The 20,963-nt window shown below is 36.4% G+C and overlaps 2 protein-coding genes across 7 annotated transcripts in view; both read right to left on the reverse strand.

Moving 5' to 3' along the window:
- Positions 1 to 228: 228 nt before the first annotated feature.
- On the reverse strand, positions 229 to 2,936 carry LOC124304380 (zinc finger protein 665-like). Its single transcript, XM_046762493.1, has 2 exons — positions 2,801 to 2,936; positions 229 to 2,300 (listed from the first exon to the last, which is right to left on the reverse strand). The coding sequence occupies exons 1-2, from the start codon at positions 2,827 to 2,829 to the stop codon at positions 575 to 577; spliced, it is 1,755 nt and encodes a 584-aa protein (XP_046618449.1). The 5' UTR covers positions 2,830 to 2,936; the 3' UTR covers positions 229 to 574.
- LOC124304378 (endothelial zinc finger protein induced by tumor necrosis factor alpha-like) overlaps positions 2,427 to 20,963 on the reverse strand; it is a 28,767-nt gene continuing 10,230 nt past the window's right edge. Inside the window, exons 5-6 of one of the 6 annotated variants that reach the window (XM_046762487.1) lie at positions 7,220 to 7,507; positions 2,427 to 5,513 (exon numbers count right to left, since the gene is read on the reverse strand). In XM_046762487.1, coding sequence (XP_046618443.1) covers positions 4,250 to 5,513; positions 7,220 to 7,507 — 1,552 coding nt within the window. In that variant the 3' untranslated portion in view covers positions 2,427 to 4,249. Of the gene's footprint in view, positions 5,514 to 7,219; positions 7,508 to 7,691; positions 9,622 to 10,021; positions 11,316 to 11,471; positions 13,222 to 18,496; positions 20,000 to 20,963 lie in introns of those variants that run through there. The other 5 variants (XR_006908164.1, XM_046762488.1, XM_046762490.1 and 2 more) reach the window with 5 other exon arrangements.

The raw sequence follows: 20,963 nt of genomic DNA on the forward strand, positions 1-20,963 counted from the left end.
AGAACTATAGAACAATCAGAACGGACGGTGAAGTCAAATTTTGCAGACTCAATCACCTTTATCCTGTCCGCAATATTATTTTATAATGTTCCAGAGGATTTTATTCTATTGGTGACGATAAATTTGAAAGTAAAATTGGAAGCATGGAAAAACAGAATGTAAACAATGTTAGAATGATAAGTATTTGATAAGTATTTTCCCATCAATGAAGCAACACTTGTGGACATATTCCATTAAAGAAGTTTATTCTAAAAATATCAACTGTGTCACAAAATTATATCCAAGTGCCCCTTACTGCCACGCGGCATATATTATTTTCACATTTCGCAAATTGAAACAACAGTGAATATATTTTTCATATCTTTTCATGGTTGTACCACCATAAATATTTTGTAATATAAATGTCACATATAGCAGTTAATTTTCCTCAAAACATGTGAAAGCTCTTAAAAATCTTCTACCTTATTTTTAATACATGTTCACATAATCTGACCAAATTTGATTGTAGACAGTCCTCAATGTGTAGCTGCGCATATCATGGTATCAATGTGATTAGTTGTTCTGTGATTGTATCCTAATTTTTTGAGATCTCCTTCTCTTCAATATCCTTAACTATTGCGGTGATGTGAATAGGTGGGGGAGGCGAAAACCTTCCAGGATGACTACGCCTGTGTCGCATCATGCTGGATCTTTGGGTAAAGGCTTCTCCACATAAATCACACTTGTACGGTCTCTCTCCCGTGTGAGTAAGGATATGCGTGCGTAAGCTGCCGTTACTCTTGAATGGTTTATGACATATGGAGCATATACAAGGTGCCGATTGTCTGTGTTTGTTGAACATGTGATAGTTTAGCCTCTTTGTGCAGTTGAATTCCATGCCGCATTCGTTGCATGTGATTCCTTTTTCGTGCACCAGCAAATGGTTGCTTAGATTATGTTCAGATTTGTATATACGTTTGCAAATGTTACATTCAAATTTTTTAAAGTCTGTCCGATGTTTTCGTCTGTGAGAGCTCATCGCCGTTCCATTCTTGCATGATTTACCACAAATTTCGCACACCAGTGAAGGTGCCTCAGTATGGAGAGATTTCAAATGAGTTGAAAGATCGCTCTTTATTTTGAACTGTTTGCTGCACTTATCGCATGTGAATTGATATTCGGTGTCGTCATGTTTCCTGATACGATGATGCTTCAATGCTTGTTTTGACTTAAATTTAACTTTGCATATATCACAAGTGTATGAAAGATTTTCGTCATGACAACCGGCATGCTTACGCTGATCGTACGCAGTTCTGAAGGTTTTTGGACAGTGCGCACATTTAAAAGGTCTTCGAGTATTGTGGCTTTTGATGTGCCTAGAAAGTTCCATTTTGCACCTGAACTCTCTGTCACATATTATACATTTAAGTTCACTCTGACTGTCCATAATAGAGTCTGGATCAGGCAGCGTACCAGCTGGCTTAAATCTGTGTTGTGAGATAAAATTCTCCCATTCACTATCTTCTTTGTCCAAGTCTTTGTCCTCAGCATTGGATGTCTTTTGTAATGCACGCAAAAGTAAACTTTTGGAACCCGCGATAAATGGAGAATCAGCAGATTTGGAATCCATATCAAGTTTCTGGTTCAAAGCTTTCTGACACTTACTTTCTTCTTTAGTCAGTCGACGGCCACCTAGATTAGACTTTTGTGGCATAGTACGAGAGTGTTTTCTTAGACTAGCCGTCAAACATAGTGAGCCAGAAGTTTTGGTTTCTGTATCGAGTTTCTGTTCCCCGGTCTTCTTACCTTTACAATCTTTTTTGGCGAAGCAATCGTCATCTGAATTAGATTCTTGTGGTGGGGTACAAGAACGTTTATTTGGTCTAGCCTCGATGGATTCTGGTGCAGAAGATTCGTTATCTGTATTGAGTTTCTGTTGTGTGATGTTTTTACCTGCATCATTTTCTTTGGCCAAATGACTTCCATCTGTATTAACTTTCTGCGACGAGACACGGGCATGTTCACTCGAACTTGCCTTTCCAATTTCGGGACTGTTGTGTTCTTTATCTGTGTGAGATTTATGTTCGAAGGTGTTATTACTTTGACTGTCTTCTTTGGCCAATTGAGTATTACCTGTATTAGGGTGTCTAGTCTGTAACCGTGACAAAAGTGATTTACTGATTATCACTTTTTTGCCCAAAGTTTTGCTCAATCCATTTGCAATTCGTAGCGCACAAGCAGTTTTAAAGTTAACTCCAAATTTCAGTGGATATTCTTGCTCTGGAAGTTTCCGCCGGAATTTAACACGCCAAGAGTTGACCCTAGAACATTAAATACAAGGTTACTAAATTATAGACAAAATAATACCAAATATCAATACTACAAACATTATTATATGCTATTTTCAGTTATACAAAGTAAAGCCCCGCCAAGGAAATGCTACCGAGTGATGTAGTACGATTTTATTAAGCATATATACACTTGACATAACTTAATGCCATTCATAAATTTATAGTGTAAACCGAACTATTTTCTATTTCAACTTCAGCTACTGAATATCAGAACGCTGACACGCCACACATAGTAAAAGCAATCGAACCTTTCTGGAAAAAATTATTCAATACATTTGATTTATCCTTTTGTACATCTGCCTCGATAATATATCAGAGATATTGGGTCATAGTAAAGGAATCAATAAAAACTGCCAGATGCATCTGTAAGTCTTATATCATACTAAATTTTTGACTGAAGACATTTTCAGATAATATTCATACCTGTAGGGCTATTCTAAATTGTATCTTAGTGTTTTGAAAATATTTACATCACTTTAATATTTTGCTGTCGCACCATATGAATTCACAAAAATGTTGGCCTTGGGAATATCTTGCCACATTATAAACACCCAGTCACTCAAATTCACGTAATGCTCGCAGGTTCGATGATATTATACGATCAGTAAAGTCTTGAACTGCAGTTTGGAGCACCTGTAATTTACGTGAAAATCATCTGTGTCTAGCCCTGTTGAAATGGAAAGACATTTGAGTTCAACATTTTCGTTTAAATTTGTCTGATGCGGGTGTTTGAATCTGCAGAAGCCGCCTTGAAAAACTTTATTTTGTCTGTAATCTCCAGACAATATGTGTGGGCATTCTATTTTGTTAAAAATCTTTTAATATTACGTGATAGCAGAGATTTTATCTTCTCGATTTTCAGCAATCAGAGTTGTTCAGTGCCCAAGTTGTCTGGAACATTTGCAAATTTAGAACACATTTATTTAATTCTATTTTAACATCAATGTTGATATAAAATTTAGTACGGATTCTCAAGTGCAATTAAAAATCAGCAGCATGATGTTTGCGATTTCAGCATGACAAATCTCCTAGCAGCAACGGTTCAAAATTTAGGTACAAGCAATGTGTTAATTCATTGTGTTCGATGAAACTTTCCATCATTTTTATAACTATGGCAAGATCAGGGAACATTGTTTAGATTCTCTTGAAAGTATACGCTTTCAAAGTAACTCATGCTTATATTATTTTGGCATCAACCTAGATAACACAAGAATTAAATTCATTCAGCATTAAGTTCAAACATTATTCAATATTATCGCACCTTGCATGTTTGAATTTACCCTGATACACAACATATAATGCAATATTGGAAACATAGTTAGTTTTGTATATTGCAATGTCTCATGGCAGGTACTTATTATTATTATTTTTTCAAGTCTTTCCATGCGAGATTACTATTCAAATTTCTAACACGGACTTTTGTGACATGGTTTGCCAACGGGACCGTTATTGAAATCCGAATTTTTCTAATCAACAACTGAATTCAATATTGAAATTCTTAGTTGTGCATTAACACGCCAATTATGAAAGACATAATTATACATCTTTTTAGTCAATCAAATATTGAATGTATCTTAAAATCTACAAGCTACTCTAATGTAAATAGTACAAAGAGCTATATAATCCCTTGTCGTACTTCTTTCAAGTTGACATCATTAAAATCGTGAGATATACAAAATCTATTTATTATTAAAACTTCTGCTTATACATAATGCGTTTAATAGCAATGCACAAATGTCAATAACCAAGAATGATCAATTATAGGTATTTAGTAGAATGGAAATAACTGATAGCTATGTGTATAAATCAATACTGTATGTTAATCAATATTTGAAATCAAGATTAACGAGTAAGTATACCTATAATATAATATGATTTAATTTCATAAGATTGTGATGTATATTATATTATCATGTAACTCAAACGCAGGTAGATTTTTGATGGGCTGTGAGATTGCCCTGGCACGAAAAACCACGATGACATATTTGACATACATAGGGTCGTTCACCGGTGTGACCACGACGGTGGATAGTAAGGGTTGATCTCTGGGAGAAGGCTTTGGGACATTGATCGCACTTGTACGGCTTTTCCCCAGTGTGAATGCGTCGATGCATGCGCAAATTTTCCGAGTCTGTGAATCCTTTGCCACAAATATCGCATACATAAGGTTTCTCTCCTGTATGTATACGCCGATGCTTTTTCAAATGTTCCGCACTGCTAAGACTTTTGCCACAATAATCGCATAGATACAACTTGGTAGGATTGTGACTCTCCTTGTGCCGAAAGAGTGATCGTTTTGTCGCTAATACACGCCCACAAATGTCACACGCAGTGCTGGTTACCTTGTTGGCCTTCATCTCAGGATGCATTCGTCTGCAATGGGCGGAAAGTTGTCTCCTGAGGTAAAACGCACTACCACAGGTGGCACAGGTAAACGGCTTGTCCCCGGAATGAATGTTATAATGTTCCTGAAGTTCGATTGCCTTTCGAAACCTTTTGTCACATTCATTACATTTGAATGGAAGGTCCGCCTTATCGGTGTGCCTGAGCATGTGAATGCTCAAAGCAGCTAGAACAGTTGTTTCGTAGTCACACTCTTTGCACATATAACTTGGGTAAAAGTGGGTTTTTTCGTGTCTCGTCAAGTCTCGAAATAATCGAAACTTTTTCGGGCAGTGGTTACAAGTGAGATCGCCAACAGTGTGCCGCAGTAAGTGTTTCTGATAGTTACTCTTATGACCGAATACCTTGTTGCAAGTTTTACACAAAAATTCCACGTTATTCTTTTCCTTTTTCACCTTCATTGGTCGACCGACATTGTTCCGCTTACTGCCAGCATGTTTTTTCATGTGCTTACGTAGATTCACGTAAGTTCGAAACACTCTTCCACATTGGTTGCACGTGTTCTTTCTTTTACCCTTGTGTTCAATTTCGTGATTATTAAGTAGAGTTTTAGTTTTGAAAAATACATCACAAGTTTTGCAGTGATACGCCAATGGCATGTCATCCTCGTCATCGTTGGCATCTCGAATTTCTTCCTTGATCGGGCCATTTAATTTTTCCGTAGTCTCATCCAAGTTTTCACCTTTCTGGGCACCTTTTTCCGGTTCACTCTTGACGAGATCAAGCTTTGATAGCATTAGCATTCGATAATAGTCCTCGGACAATGGAAGAGACGTAAATCTGAAATTAGAATTTAATATCGTCAGTAAGAATGAACACATGACATTTTTCACACTCGTTCATAGTCCAGTAAATCAGACATATGTACGTACATACGTAGATTATATCAGACAGTGACATATATACATGTGTACTTAAACTTATAACAGCTATGATAATAAATATGCAGCCAGTTGATAATTTTCTAAACATATAAATGAAACAATTCTACCAATTCTTCAATATTTTTTTTCTACAAATTCCCTCGTTACTGCATGAGTATAATGACAGTCACACACATAAGTTTTACAAGCTTTCCAACTAATTTAATGTTAATTATTACCTAATTTTCTTATATTTCAGATTTGTTCAAGCTGTAACTGTCACATGCTAGTCGCGAGGGAACTGATTTCACTAAAAATACCTAAAATTACTTTGTAGAGTTAGCTTTCTGCATCCACGATATGTAGAACGCAGCATTTTAATTTTAATAATACATTTTACATTTTCACAGTACTTTATTCATCATACAGAATCAGAACAACGAGAATTTCAGTACTCCTCATCGCCTATTTACACACTACAACAAATGCTTTTTTCATTACAATATTAAAGGTGCATCTATACAAAACGTGGCAAGTTCATTGCTTGTTTGGATTGATACTCTGTAGAAAAATCAATAAGATATGCAATATTGCATAAAATCAAACATTTGCAATAAGTGACGTTTTGCACTCAAATGTTTATTCTCTCATCAAGCTGCCAAACAATATTTAAATAATTATTGACATCGTACGAATATTTATTGCTAAGTGGGTCGCACTATCGTTATGCTTACAAGATGAACTTTATTATGGGCATTCAATAGAGCCCTCGACACAAATGACCTTGTGCAAAAATTACACTGATAAGGTCTTTGTCCAGTGTGGTATCGTTTGTGAATAACAAGGGTGGAATGCTGCGTGAAAGATTTTCCACAGGTATCGCAGCTGTAAGGTTTTTCTCCAGTGTGCGTTCTCTTATGAACAACCAGGGTTGTTCGTTTGTGAAAAGCTTTGCCGCATACATCGCATATCAGCGACTTCTCTCCTCCATGAAGACGCAAATGATCTTGAAGCGAACCTTTAGAAGAAACTGATTTACCGCACAAGTGGCAGTCAAATTTATTATCACCAGTATGGGATTTCACGTGAAGCACAAGGGAATTCTTGTAGGCGAATGTTTTGCCACAAAATTCACACTGGTGTTTTATAGGCTTAAAATTTGGCTCGTGGATCTTGGTGTGACGTGCTAGAGTATGATTGTTAGGAAAGGCCTTTCCGCAACTCTGACACACATGTTCATTAGCTTCATGTTTAACATTCATGTGCCCGTGAAGCTCAGCGTTAGTAAAAAAGCCTTTGTTGCATATTTTACAGAACTTTGTGTATTTTTCAAAGTGCCTCCTATGATGCGTTGCCAGCTGAGATGCTTGAACGAAAGATCGACCACATACATCGCATACGAAATTACGTTCATGAGTGTGAATCCTCCTATGAACTGCAAGGGTGTTCGTTCTCTTGAAGGATTTGCAGCATATGTCACATTTGTATGGTCTGGCATCACTGTGAGCCACTAAATGTCCCTCAAATAAATTCTTGGACCTAAAAGTTTTCTTACAAATCTCGCACTGGTAAGATTTCGTCAAATGGCAAATATCGTTTGAACATTCAGTTGATAATTCGTACTTGCGGTTCATTTCTATAGTTTCTAATGTTGCACCTGTGCCATGTCGTGAGGCCTGCATGGAATTTGGAAATTCTTCGTAGGTCAAGGCCAGATCATCAGTGATATACGTTTCATCACTTGCACTTTGGTAATTATTGTTACCCTGCAGTACGTCAGTTCGTACGAAAATTTTTCCCTCAGATTTCACATCGATAACGGCATCGCTGGACTCTGTGATCTTGGTGTACTGATTTTCCAACGTCTCTGTAGTGTCTGCGGTCTCAAACTTGGCTATTTTCAGGGTTAATCTGGAAATAAATGTAAGATAAAGTCAGACATCGCATTTACTTGTGTAAAAATTATAGTACCCATGTGGAGTCAAAAGTTCATGAAAATTCATTCAATTGTTATTGATACTTTTGTTCTGTGGAATGAAAATATATTTCAAGTAAAGAAAAAAATTGGAAAAAAAAAACTGAATAATATGTAATGAGGTTTACAGCCATGGAATATAGAACTAGTGTATGAGCAGGCTGCATTGCAAACGATAAGTACGTATTAATATGCTTTCAAGCATAATAATCGTGTATATCGAGAGTTGTCGCAGCAAATTTAAATCATCACGATTTGCCTCGAAAACTATTTATTATTATTTATTCCTAAGGTATCACAATAAGACAACTATCATTAAAGGGGATGGGTGTTATATAAAAGTATAAAAATATTTCAACTACATCGTACCACAACATTTGTTTTATATATATATATATATTATATGTAATATATGTATATAGTTTATAATATATATATAATTTATATAAATGCTGTGATCAAACGAGCCAATGAGGCATTCCATGCTCAAGTATCACTTTAGACCCAGATATAAATAACACAAATCACTCTGTTTCCACAACCTAATCAAAGTTTTCTGTACCAGAAAAACTATCCAAGTTTACACGCTGGTATTATTAATGCTATTTTGCAAGGCTTGAAAAACACTAAATAATTTTTGATTTGAAAACTAATAAGTATTTAGTACGTGACAGGTTGACAAATACCGATGACACTTCAAGCATGTCCCATATATTTGTTTATTCTATTTTGCTAGGATCACCCTTGTTCTCGGAATCTGACTTGACCTGCAGGTGACGCACACCCTCAAATATGTCAGGTACAAGGTCAACCAGCTGTGCATGATTAACACAAGGTTATTGCTAAGATTGATGTTCAACAACAAGAATTTTGATGTAGTTTTAGTTGTGCCCCTGAAACGAATCCTTTCGAACAGGTTGCGCATTGGTAGGGTCGTGCCCCAGAGTGGTATCGTTGGTGAATGACTAAACTTGTCCTTTGTGTGAATGTCTTTTGGCATATGTCACATTTATACGGTCGTTCCCCGGTGTGGGTTCTCATGTGAACAGTCATTGTTGACCTCTTCGTGAACCCTTTATTGCAGTAGCAGCAAATTACTGGCTTTTGACCTGTGTGTAATCGCAAATGATCCCGAAGTGAGGCCCGACTACGAACCTTCTTACCGCACGTATCACACGAGTAACTTTTCTCTCCAGTGTGCTTGCCCACATGAATTTTAAGGGATTTTTGTGTTGCATACATTTTGCCACATATTTCACACTGGTTGGGTTTTTCGGGAATATAATCCGGCTCGTGCACCTTTAAGTGTTTTTTCAGGGCATTTTTAGAACGAAAAGGTTTATTACATGTTGAGCAAACGTGTGTACTTTCACCATGCTTAGCAAACTTGTGATACTTATAATCACCCTTCGTATAGAAACCCTTGAGACAATGTTCACAAGTAAATTCGTACTCTGCAGTATGACGTTTTTTATGGATTGTCAACTGAGCTTTCATTTTAAACGCGGTTTGGCAAATGTTACAAGTAAAGTGTTTCTCATTGGAATGAGTGTTACGGTGAACTTTTAATTCATTTGATCTTTTAAATTTTTTGTCACATAAATCGCAGCTATATTTATATTCCTCACTATGGACAACTCGATGTTTCCGTAACAATTCTTTGGTAGTGCATATTCTGTCGCACTTGTTACATTTCCACTCGCGAACTGGTGCAGTTCTTTTACGAGGACGTTTTTTGGCCTTCAGTGGATCGACATCATGAATTTTGATCACCGGCTCAGGACCATCATATTCATCCGGAATTGAATCCACGAATACCAAAAATCTTCCACTATTTCTCACATCAAACTCGGGGCATGAAACATTTTCAGGTACATGTTTGTCAGAACTAAAATTATCACTTTCATTGTCTATGGTATTATCCAAGCTGCAGGATTCTTTCTTAAGTATTGAAGGATTAGTAGGAGCCTTTGATCCATCAATTATTTCACACTGCACTAGTTGTGTAGCTGCATACTCCTTGGGGCTATTCTCTTTGTATTTTCTTGACCTGAAAATGAACGTACAATGAATTAATCAACTAACCAAGTTAAATAATCAACAGCACGCATACATACATTATGTACATGCGTACAAAAACAGAAATAATAACAATGCAGTAATATCAATAACAATGTAGCTCAATGGAATGATTTGAGAAAAAGTGATATAAATTCAAGTGACCATATTTCTTGTAAATGGGAACAAAAAATAAAAAAAAAAAAAAAAAAACTGCAAAGGGGTACAGTCACCAATACCAGACTACAACAGTGATCGTTGTCTGCCCGGATTTCATCTGATTGAAAAATGATATTTCACAAACAACAGGGTCACCGATGTCCTTGCTGATGTTGTTGGGGTGAACAATTGTAAAACAATCATTAATTACGAACAGAACGGATGGGGCTTACGTGTTGGCATTAGTGAATCTCGTGAATCACGTAAGAACTACGGTACAAGATCGCAGCTTTGAAGAATTAAGTTGAAACGTGTTGGGACTTCATGTGTAACTTCATGGAGCCCTTCTGAGTAAAACGTTTTGGGCATTTTTCACATGCGTAAGGTTTCTCTCCAGTGTGGGTGCGATTGTGTATGTGTAAATACTTCCTCGCACTGAATGCTTTTCCACAAACTTCACAAACGTGTGGTTTTTCCCCCGTGTGAATTCTCATGTGAGTTTCAAAGGAGGCTTTGGTTGAGAGACACTTTCCGCACACCTCACATGTCATCAGGTTCTCACCGGAATGAATTTTCGTATGCGTTCTCAAAGACTTTTTCCATGTACTTTCAAAGTTGCACAAGGAGCATTTATATTTCACAGGTTGTTCGTGCGACTTTTTATGTAATTTCAGATAAGTCCGACTTAAGAATGTCTCTCCACAAATGTGACACTTGAATGGTTTGTCTCCATCATGTTCCTGCCTCATGTGGTTATTCAATGCCTGTATTGCATAAAACCCCTTGTTGCAAGTCATGCAAAACATGTTGTACTCCTTGTCGTGCCTACTGAGATGTTGTTTCAGAGAAAGTTTAGATTCCTCCACACAACCGCATATATAGCAAACTACTCGTTGGCCATGTATCTTGGTGTGTTTGTGCAATATCGATTTGGTCTTGTAAGATTTTTCACAAATCAAGCAGGAGAATGGACGGTCTTTAAGGTGCATCGCTTTAACATGGAGATCCAGCTTGTCTCTATACCGGAACCATTTGTGACAAACTTGACATGCCATACGAACTCGGTTGACATGTAATCTTCTGTGCCGTGAGAAGTGTCCTTTTTTTTCAAGTTTCAGCCCACAAAAATCACATTCATACATTGGAGGTTCAGATGAATCTTGAGAAAAGTATGTTGGTTTGTGTGCGTTTCTGTGATTGAGTAAATTTTTGGTGTTTGAAAAAGACTGATCACACAATCCACATGGTTTCTTGTTTTTACCACTAGGAATATAGTTAGCATGAAGGCGCATATGATTGCGCAGGTTTCCTCTCCAGTCCGTCTCAAAGGTACAATGATGGCATTTAAATTTCTGTGGTAAGGCAGCACCATGCACCTTGGACACGTGTTGCTTCAACGACGGACCTGATTTAAATCCACAGTTGCAGATCGCACATCTAAAAGGTCCCGAAGATCGTACTCGCCTTGCAGCTCGAAGGAATGAATCGCCATTTCCATTTCTTCCAAATCCCGCGAAAAAATGAAACCTGGAATTTTAAAAGTATAATCAAAAACATACGAACAAGCTAGATTTTTGAAAATCTTGACCGAATAAAACTATACAATATTTTCGGTTTTCTACTATTTAATTTTTTTAAAAAACACACCAACATTTTATAGATAACAATTGGAAGTTTTCATATAAATTGTACATTTATTTGTTTATTTATTATATCCACAGTATCCCATCGATTGCTTGTTCAAATTGGGCAGTAGATATACATACACTCATATTCAATCCTTGAATCACCTTTGTCTAATTAAGTATTATTATGTTTGTTGAGAAGATACAAGGTAAGCGATTCATCACTTTAAATATACAAAATAAAACAGGGTTTCAGGAAATTTATCCTCAGAGACGGTGAAGTTGATTCCAAGTACTCAAATACGTTGGAGAAAAGTTTACCCAGACCACTTTCCGTAAAAAAAAAAGGGAAGAGTTTAATGCTTTATGTTGTTCGTGGGCAGAAAATTTTAGATACCCTGCACATAAAAATCCATTACTGTAATTTTGCTAACCACAAATTCCTAACTACTCTGAAGACAAATTTGTAAGAGCATGAATTTCACGAGTTATACAAGATGACGATGATTTCTTGACACATAAAGGTATCCCACAATATGCTCAGTAAAAATGACGATTATTTGTTTCCCTCGATGTGTGACTTGAAGTGAGAATTCATTGATCCTTGTTGCGTGAATCTCTTCTGGCAAATTTTACATTCATAGGGTCGTTCGCCAGTGTGGGTTCGCAGATGAACGATGAGATATTTTCTTACGCTGAATGCCTTACCACAAACTTCGCAAATATGAGGTTTTTCCCCCGAGTGTATCCGCATGTGAACTTGTAGATAAGTTTTACTTGATACAGACTTTCCGCAAATCTTACACGTTATTTGATTTTCACCTGTGTGTATTTTAGAGTGAACCTTAAGAGCAGCCTTCCAAAAGCTCTCAAAGTTACATACGGTGCATTTGTGCTTCTCCCGCTTTCCATGCGACTTCATGTGCATATTTAAATAGGCTGCGCTTGCATATGGAGTGTTACATATTTTGCATGCAAACGGTTTCTCCCCCGTATGCGTGAGCAAATGTCGCTCCAATGTCTGATTTGTATAAAACCCTTTCTTACATATTTCGCAAAACGTGACATACTCTTGATTGTGTTTTTTTTTATGAAGGCGCAAATCATATCCAGATACTTTTGATATCCCGCATATATCGCAATTGAATCTTTTATTATGCTGTTTCAGATGCGTCTTCAAAAATTCTTCAGTTTTGAAAGCTTTTCCACACAATACACATGGAAATGGTCGATCCTCTTGGTGAACTTTCACCTTGTGCTTTTCCAATTTTTCATCATCGGAAAAACCCTTATCACACTCTTCGCAACGGTTCTCCAATGATTCCCGATCATGATTCTGTCTGTGTTTTATGAATAGAACACTGTTGCGAATTTTTTTGCCACATAGATCGCACTCGCAGAAGGATTGTTGTGCAGGTAAAGAAGTTGATCGGCGCTGTGAGTATTTTAACCTTCGCTTGCGACCAGTATTTATCCTTTCAGTTTCAGTTTCTGACTTGACCTCATCTTCTTTTAAAATAGTAAACCCATTCTCTAGCTCTGATTCCAGTCGTAGTTCCAAATTTGTATCTACATCTGAACCTAGATCTGAATCTAGATCTAATTCTGGTTCCGGTTGTAGTTCTGGTTGTGGTTCCGTTTGTATTTTGGTAACTGTGTCTATAATTTGATGAGTAGTTAACTCGCAATATCTGTCAACGGCGCATGCTTGTGTAGTGAATTCTATAAACTCATCCTGGACCAACAGCTCTTCAGATTCTTCTTTCGTAAGAACAGCGGTAACATCGTTGGCATCATTAAATTCAGACCTGTAAATAATAACGTTTGTCAATTTTTGTGTCCCCAATATTAAAACAACAAAAGAATTTCTAAAAAAATACTCGATTGAATCGGTATCAAAGCTTAGAAAATTTCATTAAAATATTATTCTGTTCATCTCACCACATAACTTTCGGTAATTAGGCTATTATATCATCAACCATGCACCTATTAAAAAACCAAAGATGATGATGATGATGATAGTTATGACTTAATTACTAATTGTTTTAAAGATAAAATTCGATGGGGCCAACAACTTGTAAAGTATCTCATGTGTGATTACAAGATTACATTTAAAATGATGGAATGAAAAGATATAAAGTACCACACGTTAATAAATCGTAAATTTCGGACCTATTAACAAATTTCTTTAATCAGTAGTGTTATACCTCTGCTCTATACCTGTGTTTGAAACTTTCGATACTTTTTTCCATATGATTTCGATTGTCAAATGACGCATTTATGAAGTGACATGTGTTTATTTTTATATACCTGAGTAAACAAGTACACATTTTCAACAGAATGTTGAGAAAATGTCGCACCATAGGATCATATAAAAGGACTTAAATATAAGTAAGTAATTACTTATAAGTATAATAGTCATATACTGGATGGAAATATTTCACAAGTTATTTGTACGAATATCGGTCAGGTCCCTTCACTGGACTTGCAAAGTACAACTTTGTACGTGTAAATAGACTATAAAAATAAATATCGTGTAATGCAATAATGTAATACCCAATATTGTTGCAAGGAATAAGTAAAAAGGTAATAATAAAATTGAAAAACCAATAAATATAACATAAATGCATCGCATCAGCTTAGCTCACTCATTTAGTATTCAAATAAATTCTAAGGAATGATTGATAATTTATACAATAAATAAAACTTAACACGATGTAATGAATTTGGAATGAGTTATTGATATTTGTGTTTACTCTTTTTTCGTTAGATATTTCTATATCTTTGTTGAGTATAAAAAAAAACACAATGGCCACCTACCAAGAGACTTTTTGACTCGAACAACTCTTAAAATAATCATAGGATTCTGTCTTTCAGTTTCAATTTTATATTAACTACCTAGGAAATTTAATGTACGTAGATATACGTGAATGTGTAAGCGGACGGGTTAAATGACGTATTCGAATAAGGCAGAAGTTAGTAACGCGTATTCGAATAAGGCAGAAGTTAGTAACGATGACGTAACGAAACATCAGGGAAAAAATCATTATTACACAATTTTAGAATGACTTTCAAGGAGTTGATTTTGCAAAATATGAATATATTTTATTTATCATAGTTTACCAAACTTTACACATTCCTGAAGATGCGAAGTAACGATTTTTCCTAAACACGTATCGTTACAGTAATGTTACTAAATTCATTCTTACATATTCCATGCATATCATGATTATTTCCCAGCCTTGTGCACGAGTTTGAGATGAGTTGAAAGCTTTCGTAGCAGATTGAAGTTCTTGTTGCAATCTGCACACTCGAATCGTCCGTAAGTGTGAGTTTTTTGGTGCTGCACCAAATATGGTCGAGAGCGGAAAGCTTTGCTGCAATATTTGCAGACTTCTGGTTTTTCGTTAGTGTGTATACGTACGTGAATTTTCATATAATGTTCACGGATAAGCTTCCCACACACCTTGCACTGTATATGTGCCGCTCCAGTGTGAGATGACAAGTGTTGTTTATAACTGTGTTTGTAAAATGTTTGAAAATTGCAAATTTCGGAGGTGAACTTCCGCCTCCTTTCTGACGAATGTTGTGTCCTTATGTGACTATTGAGGTATAATTGATTGTGAAATGATTTGTTACAAACTTTGCAAACACAAGACCTTCTGTCCGCATGAGTAGTCATGTGGAGCCTAAGTCGCGACTTACCATAAAATCCCTTGTTATATATTTTACAGATCTCCGTGAACTCCTTATTATGTTTTCTGAGATGCACTTTTAAATAGTACAGTGACTTTGACTTATGCCCACACATGTGACAAATGTGTATTGCACAATGCAACTTCACATGCAACTTCAAGTGCTTAGACTTCTTAAATGTTTTGCAACACATGGGGCAGCATAGACAATAACAGACATTCGAATCAGTCTTTGATCGATTTTCAGCCTGACTTTTTGGCAATATACTGATCACATAGTTGTTCTTATCCAAGCTTGATAGTTTATCTAAATCAAGACTACGTGAAGAAGGTTGCGGTTTGTCTGCACAAGCAGTGAGGTTGTTGCTTGATATAGTTTCCTCTATTGCTGTAACTTCAACTTCCGCATTGTTTACCTTCTGCGGAATACATAAGGATTTTGGACCACATGCAAGATTGTTCTTGTTACATGAAGGTGGCACTTCTGTCAAGCTTGTTGTATCTTCACTCGTTGAATGATTCTTTTGTCGTGAAACGCACTTGATATCCTGAGCACAGATAATAACATTACTTAACAAAGTGTCATTTTCTGCCAATTTTGCGTTTGCAACTTTCCGACGATCTTTTTTCTTATGGATTTTCAATAGGTGTGCCCTCAAATAACTTTTCTTTTTAAATATTTTCTCACATTTGTCACATTTGACAAGTTGTGAGATATCACCATACAAAGCAATTTCGTATTCCCGAGAATAATCAGGAGCATGAGCGCTGGACGAAGTTTCGTTCTCATCCAATCTCATATCTTCAATTTCCGGATTGTCTCTCCTTTCATGTAGCGTGTCTGCTTTCAACGGTATTCTTGGAGATGCCTGGTAGTTTAACGGCTTTGATAAAATCGGATCAGACTTCTGTTTATATTCAACATACTTTTTCTTTCGTGTACTCCTACATGAGCCCTGTGCGAAATGTCACTCAAGATCATCACCATGCGAGATTAGTGTGACTTCTGGTGTACAAGCAGTAGTGCCATTGATGGATGAAATTTTACCTGCCCCCAATTCAATTTCTTTTATTTTCAAATGTGGCTCATGCAGCAGCATATGTTTCTTCAAGTATTGTTTCCTCTTAAAAACTTTGTGACATATTTGGCAAATTACACGCTCTGAGATGGTCAGATTAGTCTTAGGTATATTATGAGCCTGTCTTTTCGTAAGAATAGTTTCCTTCAGCCTTTTCAAACAAGAGCGTGTTGGCATTTTTACCGCATGACTGGTAAAATGCAAAATACGCTCACTTTCTTTGGCTGGAGTAATTGCACCCTTACTAAATGTTTCTGTTTTAACCAATGTTACATCTTCAATCCCTACAGGGTTTACTGCCTGAGAAACCGATCCACTTTTTTGCGCAATAGTAACCTCATTGCTGATTGAAGTTTATCTTTTTTTAAATCTTATATTCGAATGATCTACTTTCAGTGGAATAAGATCTATTTCCTGTGTACAGGTTGTAATGTTGCTGGACCGAGGTTTTGTATTTATCAATCTTGTATCTTCAATTTCCAAACAGTTTATTGTTGGCCAATCAGGTTCGGTTCTGATGGCATTAACAACGATGTTGCTGCAGGATGACAATTTCGTGATTCAAAATCTCGTACTTTTAATCGTCGGAACACTTATCTTCTGCGAGATATATTTGGGTTCTCAAACTGAAGATGCGTTTTTATCAGATAAAATCGTCTTTCTTGTCGATGTCGTATCTTTGATTTCCAGGAGGTTTTTCGCCTTAATCCTCTGTGAAATACGTTTGGTATTCTTGACAGATGCTGTAACATTGCTGGATAGTTTTTCGTTTTGTCAATTTTATATCTTCAATCGCCAGGGGATCTTTAACCTTCACCTTTGTTTTCTGGGAATTAGATGTGATTTCCTGGCCAATGTCAACTAACTTGTAACTAGATGTATTTCTCTTCGCCAATTTTGTACACATAAGTGAAAAAGGATTTTTGACCTTCAACCTTTATGAGATAGATCCGGTTCCCTGTATACGAGTAATAACAGAGTTGTTAGATAAAGTTTTCATTTTTGCTGACCTTTCATCGACAGAGGATCTTCCGTTCTCATTCTTTGAGAAATATATTTGCCGGCCTGGGTATAGTCTGTCAAGTGGTAGCTGGACAAAGTTTTCGTTCTTGATAATCTAGTAATTTCAAGTGAGAAAGCGTCTCTTAACTTTGGGATCTGGGAGACACTTTTGATGATTGAAGTACAAGAAGTAGTACAGTTGTAGTTAGATAAAGCTCTTTTTTACTAATCTCATACTTCTGACTACTGGAAAGTCTGTTAGCTTGGTTCTCTGCAGATCCATTGTTCTGTAAGAAAAAAAAAAAAAAATATTCAGATGGATGCATGTTGACGACAGTATTAGAATCGAATTACTGTTTGCACAGAATAAATATCCTTTCTATTATAATTTATGTACGCATACCATAACATTTCCTTTACCATAACAGAAGTTGATTCATAAAATGATGGTAATTTATAGTTGGATAAGGCAAGTCGTGAGAATCAAATCTGTATAATGTTTGGTTTTTGTAAATCTAGTGTCCTTATTGAATTACTCACGAGCAAACTAATACCAAGTTAATGAGAATCTCTCAGTTTTTTCTCCTAATTTGTTTGTGATAATTCGGTGTCTGTGGTAAAGTTGGATCATATGGTTTGAACATGTATTAGCACTTTGGGTGTGCAATTTAACTCCATCTTTTACAAATCGTTTTTCAGAGGGAGGCCTCGCTCAACATCGACTATTTAACAAGGTAGTAGCTGTCATTATGACTGAAATGCATCTAGATATGCATTTCAAGTATATGAATCTCATAGATGTGTTTCTTCTCTCGATAGTTATGCATAGAAGTAGTATGCAGTATCAGCTTCTCAGAAATTGCACAATTGCTTCAGACATGCCACCTAAATTGCATATGCAAAATATGTAATTATTTTCATGTCAACATTTCATAAATGTTTAAACATAAATGCCTGTGCACACTTTGCAGCTGGAAGAACTATTAGTTTTATAATTCCGAAAATTGTGATATTATGGTCTTTGGTGGATGACACATAATTGGATGCGTGTATCGCATCGATATAATTATTGGCAGGTGGGATTGTTTTCTGCTGCGCATCATAAATCAATTCGAAATAGCCTCGTTACTGTCAAGTAATTCGTATGCTTTGGGATTGAACACATCGAAGAAAAACTACAGAAAAGTGCACAACTGTCAATCATTATTATTGCTGCAAGAGCATAACACAGTTCTACAACAACTTCAAAGTTTTCTCGATTTGTCCTCGTTTTTTTTTTATTTTCATCTTTTAGTAAAAAAGTACACACATGTGGTTTTGCAAGCATGGGATCTGCTAGAAAAAATATGATGAAAAAAATAAATAAATAAACAAATGGACCACCGTCATTATAAAACTTATCGGGTTGCACCGATACAGCAATCTTGCTGTCTGTTCAATTTTACTTGGGGCAACTTAATTTATTTGACTCTTTCTTGATACAATATATTTGAAGATACATGTACCATGAGTTAATCCACATAAAATATAATTGTAATCAAATTGATTAGAAAAATGAAGATATGTTCATACACGTAAATCCTTGGTTCTGGTGTAAATTTGATTGTGAATCAGAAAATGAGATCTAAACTAGAGGCTTACATTTATGGTTCTTCAGCGAAGTCTTTTGAGAAAACGATTTTCGACAATATTTGCATTCATATGGTTTTTCACCTGTATGAGTACGGCAATGGACGAGTAAATTTTTCAGCTGCCTGAAGCCTTTGTGGCATATATCACACTCGTATGGCTTTTCCCCAGTATGAATTCTCATATGAATACTGAGATAGTGATTGCTGCTAACAGCTTGGCCGCAGATATGGCATATGACCTTTACCCCAGTGTGAACTTTCATGTGAACTCTAACGGCTCCCTTCCAAAAACTTGAGTAACCACAGACTTCACAATGATATTTTTTTTCACGTCCCTGAGGGTCATGGGACGTAGAATGAAGCTGCAAGCTTCTTCTGTCGGCATATGTAGAGTTACAAACTTGGCAAGTAAACGGGCGTTCACCAGTGTGCGTTATTCTGTGTCTATCTAGTACCTTCTGAGACAGAAAACCCTTCGAACAAATGTCACACCGGAGACTATATTCATTTGTGTGTAGCCGTACATGTGTGCGCAGACTCTTGTTGTTCTTTGTTTTGAAGTCACAGTACTCGCAATAAAAATCCCGATTCTCATAGTGTACCTTCCGATGCGCTCGAAACTTGGTTAACTCAGAAGAAGTGAAATTACATTCCGTGCACTTGCGCACAGGCTTAGACTTAGGTTTCTTGTGTTCCGGATTTAGGTGCACTTCACGGCCAGCCGCTGTTCGAAACATCTTGGGGCAACGATTGCAGAGGTGTTTAGAGGAGTGTGTTTTGCTGAGATGCATATTGCAGTCCTTCTTAGTTTTGAATATTTTTTTGCACTCTTTGCACTGGTACAAATCAAGAAGGCTGCCACGACCGCCGTTTGCATGCACTAATTTGTGTTGTGCCAAGTATTGCTCGTTAATGAAAATTTTATTGCAAATATCGCACCTCTTCGTTACTTGTATATGACCAATGAGGGCGTTGATTGACAATACTTGACTTCCACTAACGGTGACTTCTTCTTTTACAAGAGGGGTAAACAAGAGGTCCTGAACGCGCAAGGGTTGAGATTGCCGCACAGACGAATCCCTGGTTGGTCCTACATTACTCTCTTCGAGGCAAAGTCTGATGCAAGAAGCAGATTCATTTTCTTTGCCGACAAAGGGGAGCTTCACATCAGTGCCGTATCTGTAAATATAAAATATTCAACTACACTGTAGAGAATGACAAACGAGCTCTCAATGTGAAACCCTCGTATAAGTTTCCTTCTGAATCAGTAACAGGAAACAAAATCAAATATGAATAATATTGTGCAATATCGATAAACAGGAAACGCAAAATGTATGTATAGATTCTTGGCTGCAACCGCAATTATTATTTTTGGTTATTTGCCATCAATGGCTTCCCTACTTCCTGGCTGACTTTCTAATATTACACATCTGTTAAAAATGGTTATCATTTGTAAACTGCATCTATTATACGTGCAGGAAATATACCTTGAGGCAGACCATTCAAAGTGATAAGCAACAATGGGTGGCGGATGGTAAGGCAAGTAGGATTTAATTGAAATTTGTTGATTGAAAGTAAGATAAATTTTAGAAGATACGTGTTCTGACAATTAACTAACTAAGTCTACATCTCAAGAAAAAATATTTAATTTTGCTTCGTGTGACCTACTTCAGTAAATATTATCTACATGTCTAAATAAATACAAAATTTGTCAATTTTGTCGATAGCTATAAATTATGGCAAGGTAAATAACGTTTAAGAAATACATTAATAATATTTTACAAGTAAAATCACTATGTTTTATTTGACCAATGCCAATACATATTCATATGATATTTGATACATACTATTAACAAACAGGCTAGTTCGATTATGCCTTTTGAGCTTATTGACAAAGGATTATCATGAGGCACTTTCTTAACATGCAACGATTGTGATTGGTCTAAACTCGAGGGCACTCCGAGCTGCCCAGAGCTAGTTCGAAAACCATAATCGAACATGCCTAATATTGTACTTAAGACACATTTTAGTGTGGAAACTCTTGTAAGTATGTCCTTTGCTTTGATATGAAGTTAAACAACAAGATGCAGTTACTTTTTACGGCGAGCCAATAATTGAAGGGAAAATTAGTTTCAGCAACTAA

The sequence above is a fragment of the Neodiprion virginianus genome, chromosome 5, assembly GCF_021901495.1.
Source record: "Neodiprion virginianus isolate iyNeoVirg1 chromosome 5, iyNeoVirg1.1, whole genome shotgun sequence".
Classification (NCBI taxonomy): domain Eukaryota; kingdom Metazoa; phylum Arthropoda; class Insecta; order Hymenoptera; family Diprionidae; genus Neodiprion; species Neodiprion virginianus.

Bases quoted from the DNA above. Each gene is read 5' to 3' on its own strand.
- LOC124304380 (XM_046762493.1), bottom strand. From the start codon at position 2,829: ATGGTGCGACAGCAAAATATTAAAGTGAT. The intron at 2,301-2,800 runs GTAAATATTTTC...TTAATGTTCTAG, and splicing joins CAGCAAAATATTAAAGTGAT to GGTCAACTCTTGGCGTGTTA.